The sequence below is a fragment of the Lactuca virosa genome, chromosome 8, assembly GCF_052849685.1.
Source record: "Lactuca virosa cultivar CGN04683 chromosome 8, Lactuca_virosa_CGN04683_v6, whole genome shotgun sequence".
Lineage (NCBI taxonomy): Eukaryota > Viridiplantae > Streptophyta > Magnoliopsida > Asterales > Asteraceae > Lactuca > Lactuca virosa.
Window position 1 is genome coordinate 99,692,048 of NC_136433.1, and position 11,060 is coordinate 99,703,107.

The window sequence follows — 11,060 nt, forward strand, 5'->3', positions numbered from 1 at the left end:
ATTATTTCAATATCTCCAAAACATCCAGCAAGTGATGAGCATCACGACCTCAGGTCTATCTTTCTTTTGATTTGTCATTGTTGTATGATCAAGCCAAGTCATCCATTCCTGTATGTTATTGACAATATGGAATTGGATTCCACACCACCTCTCAATCAGCCTCGATAACTTTATGGCCACTTTCATACATAAAAACATGTATTTAACTGCTTCTACTCCAGAATTACATATCGAACATTTAATATTTCGAAGATCTAAATCTTTTTACGGAGATATATTAGACGGGCGGGTTAACGATCACACATAGTTCTCCAAAGGAAAGCATTTACCTTTCTAGGAACACATCTACACCATCTTGTGATCATATTTGTATTATGTAAGGTGTTATCTCGAATGTGTTGTCTTGTAATAGCAACCGAAAAGTCGCCACCATCAATTAAGTTACACCACCAACGATCTGGTGTGTGGTTAATTCTCACATGAAGGAGCTCATTACTTTGACATTAGTCTTTTTGTTATCGAACAATGTGCAGTTATGTGTAAACTAGTTTATTTAATATAAATACCCATTTTTTTTATCATTTTAATAAACCAAAACGATGATTTAGATTATAGACTTATTGTTCTTAAGAAATATAGGGATGTTTATTATTTTATGAAGTACATGGGTACACATAAGGTGTAACATCCTAGAATTTATGTAATTAGGATGTTAGAAGTTTATGATAAAATCTTTGAGAACAATAGAAATATTGTTTGAATATGAATCTCTATACAAAAAGGTGTTTTAGTCATTTAAGTTAAAAATATGAAATTTCGGTTGTGAACCTATTAAGAGTTATTTTGAATTCGTATGACCATTTGATGCATTGAATACATGTGTGAGGGTAATATTATAAGAATCATAAATTTTAGATTTTTTATGAAATAATGAAAGTGTCAACTTTGAGCTTTTGTAAGCTAACCAAATACAAATACGGATAAAATGTACAAGCAATATTAGAATTGGTAGAAGGCATATAAGCCTTAATAATGTAAAAAGAATCAGTATAATTAGTAAAAGACTTAATAATGTAAAAAGAATCAGTATAATTAGTAAAAGACTGAACAATTATGAGCTTGCAAAGTTGGAAGAAAAAATTATCAAACTTGATAGGATTTTATACAATTCCAAATGTATCATCTTTAGAGCTTGATAAATTAAAAATATAAGATGAATTAGAGGGTAACTCTATAAATAAAAGTTGTAGAAATTATATCAATGAAAACATAGGAAAAACATTAAGGATAATTAGACATAGAATGAAGGAATCGTGGTCACTTTAAACATGACTAATCCAAGGCATAAAAATGGAAAAAAGTGAATATAGACCCATGTTTATGACTTAATAACTACAATTATGTACATCTTCAATCCAATGTCTATAAACAGAAGTTATAGTACTCATCAAAAACTTTCCATTCATACAAATATAATGGAAATTGGAATCTATATGACAGTGTTGTGATATTTGCAAAATAATAATAATAATAATAATAATATAATAATAATAAGTTGGGTTGTAAATATGAATCATAACATTTGGCTAAGGCATGGAATGTCGTGCAGACAACCACATGAACAATGTGAGAGGAAAGTGTGGGTTCTGCCTCCACACAAACAATGCCCCTAGACCATGCAGACCGTGTGCCAGAGTTGACCACTGGTTTGACGGCGCGTAAAGGAGCGTGACAATGCAAATTGGTCCATTTTTAGGACAACTAACTCTTATAGTCATCCAATTGATGTTATATGTACCCAACTATATTGGGATCATACACCCACTAAAATGATCACATCATTTTTTTTTACCCATTCCATCTTCAAACGTCCTCTTTAGAACACTTGTATGTGTGTTCTCGGTGTAGTTAGTGTATGTAAGAGAAACTCAAGCGTGTTTTAAGTGAAATTCAAGTAGGATCAAATATTAAGCATCATTAATAAGGTAATGCTTCTTATTTCTTAATATTAAGTAGATTACATGGTGAGTTATGAGAAATGGTTATGAGTCCTAATTTCTTAAAAGTGTTCTCATGGATAATCTGTGACATCTCCAAATTTACGGCCAGAAAAGACCGGTTTAATTTATGCTTTTGAAATAATTTCAGAGTAATCATTTGATTAAAAGTGTTGCGGAATTTGTTCCCAGAAAAACATAATAAATATGTTATCAAATCATTTCCGAAGAAATGTATTTTATTCATTTAAACCATTGGGATGTCATTGTCAATACAAAAACATAAGCATAAACAAAACTTACATTCATTTACACTAGTGATCTACTTCTCTTTTAATCTCTCAGTGTAAAGCAACTTCGTATCGATACCTGTGATACAATTAAACTGAGTGGGTCAGGCTTGGGAGTCTGGTGAGCATATAGGGTTTTCAACCCACAATAAATAATTTATTATGCTTAAACATCAAACAATCAACCCAATTACCCAATCCCCATTGTCTTATTTATTTCTTAAGGATTTACCCTAAGAATCAACTATCACTCATTCCTAAGGATTCATCCTAAGGAATAGGCACGAAGTCCATCGTTGCCCAAGGCTTATACTACAAGCACTAACAACGTCGATCCCCACATACTGATCCTATACAATGATCTTACTAGATCTAGCCTAAAGGATCGATATGAACAACCAACTAACGAAACCGCTTCGGAAATCCCCTAGCAGCAAACAAGGATCGATAAAGATATCAAATGAATGAAATAAGTTTAACCACGAACCTTTTTTCGTAAAAGAAAGAACCACAAGACAATTAAGTCAGGGGTAGTTATCAATGCCTAGGTTGTGGTCTGAATATCGTGAGGTATGTAGCCCCCAGACGTACCCTATCCAGCATCGAACTTTGCCTAGGCTGTGGTCTGAATATCGTGAGGTATATAACCCCCAGACGCACCCTATCCGGCAATGGAAACGTTGACTAATGCCTAGGTTGTGGTCTGAACCCCTAGACTCACCCCTATCCAGCATTGGAAATGCTGACTAATGCCTAGGCTGTGGTCTGAACCCCCAGACTCACTCCTATCCGGCATCGAAAATGGAAACACCGACTAATGCCTAGGCTGTGGTCTGAATATCGTGAGGTATATAACCTCCAGACGCATTGATGTGTAATTTATCTAGTCTTAAATTTATAAGGTTGAAATTACCGATACTAGAATTTACTATCGACTTAGGCAAGTGTACCTAATTGAATTTGTAATATAGCAATGGTAAGAACGGATGTCGAACACTTGGGGAAACGAGTATGATTTAATATTAGACTATTTGTCGCTTAATTAACTTAAAAGATAAGTAACTTGGGGGAATTTCTAGTAACAAGACAATAATGAGAATTTTAACAATTAAAGTGTAGAATAAATATAGAACAAGAATTGGTTTTTAAGAATCAAGAATGATAAGGATGCTTTCACTTAGATTTAATTCCATCTTTTAGTAATGAATGATTTATATTAAGTGCAATGGATATTATTAGTTATTTACCGATTTCTAAAATTGGTTAAAAATCATGATCTAAATTTTTTACCGTTTTGATAATAAAATTAATTAAAAACAATTGTCATGCAATTAACAATTTTATTAACAATAATTAATTCGTATCATGCAAACATTTGATCAAACTATTCATTTTAGTGGTAGTAAAACAAATAGGAATCGTAAGTTGGTCGTACGATATAAAATATACATGTTAAATTTTTAGTATTTTATTTTGCCCAATTCCTAGAATATTGTCCTTTACTAGTCATAAATATCAATGGTTATGAAAAATTTATGATTCAATATAATATAATTAAAGTGATCTTTTAAAAATATTAACTTAGTTATGGGAAAATTAATTACAAAAACTTAACATATACAAATAAATGATCAAATATGCATGATAAAATAAATAACAATTAATATCCGAATAATATAAATCAAATCATATTTTCAAGGTTTCATTATCCAAGTGAAAGCAAAGAGAATTTAGCTCATAATTAAGGTTACAACATACATAGAAAACATATTGAGAATGTTAAACATGTCGATAAAACAAACCCGATGTAGTCCCTAATGCCACTGCAATCTTCAATTCCTTAGCTTTTTTGACTCTTGAATCCCCAATTGTGGTTCAAAGGTTGGGTGGAATTTGGTATAGTGGTGATATGGTAAGAAATTGTATGGAGAAATTTGTGTATCAAAGTGTATGATTCAATTTCTTCTCCTTTTTTTCTTCTTTTCCTCTTTGGTGAAAAATGGTGGTATTTATAGTAAAAATTGGGAGAATTAAATACCAAAAAGAAATAAATTGAGATTGGATCTAATGAAAAAGAATTCAAAAGAATTAAAAAGATGGGAATAAAAGGTTGGAAAGTTTAAAGGTGGTGAATTATTGAGTATTGGTTGGAAATGAATGAGTTTAAAATAGGAAAAAGTGGGGAAAAAATGGTTAAAAACGGAATGGAATCGGAATTGGCAAATCTGGAAGCCAAAACGACGTCGTTTTAAGCTGAATAGTTTCGAATCGGATTTTGGGTCGGAATCGGGTCGACACGCGGATCTTCATGTGAGAGAAAACGAATCGGAGCTCGGGTCGGAGCTGGGTCGAAGCCGGACATGGATCGGATCCGAGTGACGTCGTCGATGACGTCATAATCGGAAAAAAGCGCGGATCCTAAACCCGGGTCGGATCGGGGTCGGGTCGGTAACATCGGATCTTTCTGTGAGGGAAAATGGACGCGGGGCGGACGGGTCGGATCTCGGATTCGGTTCGGGTCTTCTGGTGGACGGATCAGGCCGTCTTTGGGCTCCGGGTTTTGGGCTCCGGGTTTGGGCTCCTGGTTTGGGCTCCGGGTTTTGTTTCTTTTTATTTTATTTTTATTTTTTTTTCTTTTGCAAATTAAATTAAATTAAATTAATTTAATTAATATAAATTATTTAGAAATTAAATAATTAATTCCCAATAATTTATTTTAATTAAACCTCATTAATTAATTTAAATTCTTTTTTTTTATATTTTTATTTTGTTTTCTCGTCTTTCCAACGCGGCTATTTTTGAATTCTTTGACTTTTTGATCTCGTTTTTCTTCGTGTAATTTCTTTCACTTCTTTTTGCGGATTTTTGCACATTTTCTTCTCCTTTTTCTTCAGAAATGATTTTTTGCTGTAAAATGGAATTTCAAACTTTATAAGTACCTTTTATCTTAAATCATACCAAAATATAGCTAAAAATACATAAATATCGCTCGAAATATATGTATAATTATTGCGATATCACGCGTCCTATCCGGCATCGGAAACGCTGACTCATGAAGCTCGTCCGATCACTTCATAGAAGAAACAAAGACTCCAAAGCTCTTCAAAATAAGAGTATAGGGAAAATACTAATAAAGTACTCTCGTACGTTCCCGTACCTCGACACATAATAGTGTCAAAAAGAAGAACTATCGGATGAACACATAGTTCAAAAACACCTAATGAACATATAGTTCGAGAACACCTTATGAACATATAGTTCAAACATACTTACCGATTACAAGTCTGCTAACGTTCCACTGGATTATCTAAAATAGTCTGTGGCCGTTGTCTATACTCTGCTAGATGACTAGATTATCTTAAACATCGGTACCTCTCATCACTTTTATTTCATCACGCATCATCTAATTCATCTACCCATGTTTTACCCAACATATTTGTAGATAAAAATACATATACAGTTTAAAACTTGTATAAAACATCAATTCAACAGTTACCTCAAATAAACAATTAATATATTTACACATAGCACGTATTTCAAGGTAAATACTTCATATCTATGTGTAAGGTGAAAGTAACTATACACTCACCTGATTTAATGAAAATCGGGCAGCAATTCGTTTCCTAAAACGATCGTTTCTAATAAAACCGAGAGTTTTATTGAGAAACCGAGCTCTGCGAGGGTCGGACTTCGAAACCGAAAAAATAAATTTCTCGGGCTTCTCGGGCACTCCGGGACGTGTTCCGGGCGTTAGAAATGATCTCGGGGCATCGGGGGATGTGAAAATAGCCAAAATAGTGAAAAAGGGGCCAAAATTGCCAATTTCTAAATTCTAGCCGGGAGGGTTCGCACCCTCCTATTTATAGGCTACGAGCTGCTGATCGGACGGTCAGGAGAGAAGCCACGCGACAGTAGATGCGAGAAGGAGTCACGTGGGCTGCGCATGCGAGGGGTCCGGTGGCAGCTTCTGATTGGACCGAAGTCCGGATCCGAGGAGGGGGCTCGTGGCTCATGCGAAGGTTCGGATGCGATGAGTCACTGTACACGCGTCGGACGTAGGCGAGGCGGCTTCGGACAGCTCTCCGGGTTCGAACACGCGTCTGCCAGCTGCTCGGATGACTCAGCCATTCCCGGACACGCGTCGGATGCGAAGCGAGGACACGTGGCCGAAGTCCACGTGTGCGAAATTCCTCGGTTTTGGGGATTTTTCTCGATTTTCGCGCCAAATCTTATAAAATCCATAACTTTCGCATACGAGCTCCGTTTTTGACGTTCTTTATATGCACGCGTAGGTAAAATTACGCTCTACAACTTTCGTTTAGACTTCGTTAGCTAATTTTGACTTTGATTTTTATATTATTATTTTTAACAGACCGGGACAGGAAATCCGTTAAAAATTCATAACTTTTTCATCCGACGTCCGTTTTCGTCAGACTTTTTACCGTTGTGCTTACGAGACCTTCGATTCTCGTTTAGGTCGTGTCGGCTAAAAATCACTCGATCTAAAATTCCAGTTTTTAGCTGTCTACTACTAAGCTGAAACTTCGAAAAATCATAACTTCCTCATACGAAGTTAGATTTGGGCGTTCTTTTTATACATACTCTCGGTTTAACGAACACTACGAGTTTCGTTTAGATCACTAAGGCTAAAAAGTAGTTTATCAAAAACTCACTTTTTACGACATTCGGCCCCGTGTCGGTTTTGTCGCGAAACTTCGACAGGTCATAACTTATTCGTTATAACTCGGATTTCGATATTCTTTATATATCCGTAATCCTTGTCACGCCCATTACAAGTTTCTTAATAGATATCGGCTTTATCTAATATTTATATTTGACGCTCATTTTTATTCTTAATTAATTAAACCCTAATAATTAAGCATAAAACATATAATTCACATAAAATTCACATAATTCCTTTTTATTTCTTCTAAATGAGTTACAAAGGTTAACATAGACCATTATGTCAATATTAATGCCTAGTCTAGAAACACGGGCGTTACATAATTATGCATTGATACATTTTGGGAAAATGACTTAAAAAGGTAACGAAGTTTCAAAACTGTACAAAAAAGACCATTGTCTTTTTTTAGTACACAAAATACCAGTGAACCAGCTATTGTAAGTGACCATCAGGTAACCCGGTTTCCAAAATTGTTCAAAAAATACCACTGTTGTTTTTTTAGTACAAAAAATACCATTAAAATATATTATTTATACACAGAATACCAACAAAGTACACATGTGTTCAAATAAAACCTTGTGGTAACCAAGTACTTCACGTAAATGGAAAAATGACTTAAAAGCGTAACGAAGTTTCCAAAATGTTCAAAAAATACGACACTTTTTGTTAACTTCGTTATTGTCGGATTATGTAGAACACAGTCACCGTAGATCATGCACCATCATATTAGTTCACAACAGTTGTGCAATCTCTTTCATTCCCTCACTCGATCGTTCTTGAGGTAACATGAGAAGTAAGTAGGTAATAACCTTAGCTAAACATTTTTGCTTCCCGGTCGCATTATATGCATCGAACCTAAAACACATATACCTTATATACATACATATATTATACATCAATGTTAGTCGTTCATTAGTGTTGCGACACAAGAGAGACACAAAGGAGAAACGAGTGTGACGTTATGTCATGAGAATTCCTAAACGTGTATGTAGAGAGTAAGAGTTGTGTTTAATTCTCCGACACCGGTGAAAGATAAATGGCCAGAAACACTCAACGTCATGTGGCTGATTTAATGACGATTTGTAGTCAAAGTGGAGAGAGAAGCATATGTGTTGGAGCGCTTGAACGATCTGCATCTTAATTGATGAATTCCTAGTTATGTGTTTTTCTATGATTGTATTTAGATACAAACTAATCGAGTGATAGAATTAAATAGAGTACACAACTGGTGTGAACTAGTAGGACGGTGAATAATCTACGATGACCGTGTTCTACATAATCCGAAAACAAAGAAGTTAATAAATTGTGCTCTGGAAAAACAACAATAATATTTTTTTGAACATTTTAGAAACTTCAATGATAGTTTTTGTACTAAAATGTGTACTTCGTTGGTATGCTATGTACAAATGGTATACTTTAATGATATTTTTTGTACTAAAAAACAATGGTATTTTTTGAACATTTATAAAATTTGTTACATTTTTAAGTCATTTATTCGTTTACCTGAGATAACCGGTTACCACAAGGTTTTATTTGAACACATGTGTACTTCGTTGGTATATTGTGTACAAAAAATATATTTTAATGGTATTTTATGTACTAAAAAAAATACAATAATTTTTTTGTACATTTTAAAAGTTTTATTACCATTTTAATTCATTTTCCCTAAAATAAATTTAGTATAATAAAGACGTTACATTTATTTTGAAAAAAAGGTAATTACTCCGTAAAAGAATATACACATGCCATTTCATTAATTAAAATTGACATCCAACCATCGAACCTAGTTGCCATTGGTGCTAGGAACCGACAGCAAAAAATATATACGTGACCAAATCAGGAACAAACAAGTGTACACATAAGCTGCGTACACATCATCAAAAAACGAGTTCAATAGCGACGCAAAACTACCGTGAAGGTACAAATACTCACAGCTCCCCGATACCAGAAGACGATTAAGCCGAAAATGGAGGTCGAATCCAGCAGTATCAAAGTAAACGGCATGCAATTCGGATACAGCGGCGATAATCCTATCTTTGTAGATTTCAACCTAAAGATTTCCCCTCGATCTCGTTGTCTTCTTGTCGGTGCCAACGGATCTGGTATTTTGGAAACCCTAATTTCTTTGTTTCTGTTTATGTGCACGTTTGCAATTCGTGTTCGGACTTGATAAGTTTTAGATGTGAAATTGGAGCTTATAGGTCATCTCTTAACCAGGAATTCTAAAATTTCATATCAATATCGAATGATTTAGTTATGAGGTATCGTGATTGCGAAAATGCAGATTTGAAGTGATTTCTATATCGTTTTATATCTTTTTTCTATAACTGCACGGGGTAGATGTACGTATGTGATTGAGTATAGCCCTTCAATTATAAACATTAGGAAAGACAGATATTGGGTACAATGGTGGTTGAAGGAGAAGGATCTGGCGCCAAAATTGTATGGTTTATTTGTTTGAAGTTTAGCATTAGGATTTCAGTTGGCTACTCAGCTGTCAAATGCACCATAATCAGGCTACCTATGCTAGTGTTTCAAAAAAAGCCCTAAGAAAGCATTCTGACTCTATATCTTTGCAGGGAAAACCACTTTGCTGAAGATTTTGGCTGGAAAACATATGGTTGGTGGGAGGAATGTTGTGCGGGTGCTAGATTTTTCATCTTTTCACGACACACACTTGGTTTGTAGTGGTGATTTGTCTTACTTGGGTGGATCTTGGACTAAAACAATTGGTTCAGCTGTAAGTCTTGAACCTCTTTGTTAAATTCGTCTACTTGACATTCTATTATATTGAATAAAGCTTTGAACTTTTTGAGATAAATCCAGGGAGATGTGCCGCTACAGGGAGACTTTTCTGCCGAACACATGATATTTGGAGGTGGGTTGGAATTTGGATCCACAAAGATGATTTATTGCATCTTATTTTTCATTATATAACAATCAATCTACTCATAAGCAGTTGAAGGAATTGACCCAATTAGAAGAGAAAAATTGATTGACCTTTTGGACATCGATCTACAATGGCGGATGCATAAAGTTTCGGATGGACAACGACGTCGAGTTCAAATCTGCCTGGGCCTCCTTCATCCTTTTCAGGTCGGTCTCAGTCACAGTCACAGTCACAATCAGACTGGTTTACAGTATCTTGGAATTGAGTTTGAATGGGTTTCTTGTTCAGGTTCTTTTGCTAGATGAAGTAACGGTTGACCTTGATGTTGTTGCAAGGATGGATCTGCTAGAGTTTTTTAAGGAGGAATGTGAACAGGTATTTATTTATTTATTTTTTTAATTTTATTTTGGTACAAGTATAACATACAATTGTAATTTGTAACAGAGAGGATGTACGATTGTATATGCAACACACATATTTGATGGCCTAGAATCATGGGCGACAGATCTGGCTTACATACAAGATGGAGATTTAAAAAGGTATGAAAAATTGTCTGATCTTCCAGAAATGAAGAATTCATCAAACCTGTTATCAGTGGTTGAGTCATGGCTGCGTTCTGAGACCAAAAATCCAAAAAAGAAACCTGTTAATTCTTCCCCTTTCAGAAACTCCTCCAGGCACATGGCATATTACAGATGATTATTTTTCTGAACAATTTATAAGTTTTTACAAAGAAACTAATAAAACCTTTTGTTTGTAGGTATGTTGTCTATTATTAATTGTAAAAAGTTGTTTCTTTTGTCTTTAGGGACATTAGGATACACAGTTATAGGTCATTGATGTTCCATGATGTGTATGTAACCATATGTTTTTTACAACTTGAAATGCATTTCTGATTTTCTGGTTTGCTTTATATTTGGCAGCTTACCCTTGATTTAATATGTTGTTTCACAAATGCAATGATGATCATGGTTAATCAGTTAAAAAATGTTTGTTTCAAGATTGACTAAGAAGGCATTTTTAAGTGCCAGATAATCATGTTAGATTTCGCCCAAAATCTTTTGACAGAATAATCATAATCCTCTCTTGGATAACAAAGACAAATTGACTTGTGATATTTAGTTAACATTACCTAACAATAATCAGTGGGCAAACCTCTATAGGGTCATTTGAAAATAAGAAATTAGGAGGGCATTACT

At 34.5% G+C, this 11,060-nt stretch overlaps 1 protein-coding gene across 1 annotated transcript; it reads left to right on the top strand.

Moving 5' to 3' along the window:
- Window positions 1–8,855: 8,855 nt before the first annotated feature.
- LOC145134073 (ABC transporter I family member 19-like) lies at window positions 8,856–10,774 on the top strand. Its single transcript, XM_079068995.1, has 6 exons — window positions 8,856–9,073; window positions 9,551–9,711; window positions 9,798–9,849; window positions 9,931–10,067; window positions 10,150–10,236; window positions 10,306–10,774. The coding sequence occupies exons 1-6, from the start codon at window positions 8,938–8,940 to the stop codon at window positions 10,558–10,560; spliced, it is 828 nt and encodes a 275-aa protein (XP_078925121.1). The 5' UTR covers window positions 8,856–8,937; the 3' UTR covers window positions 10,561–10,774.
- Window positions 10,775–11,060: the final 286 nt, after the last annotated feature.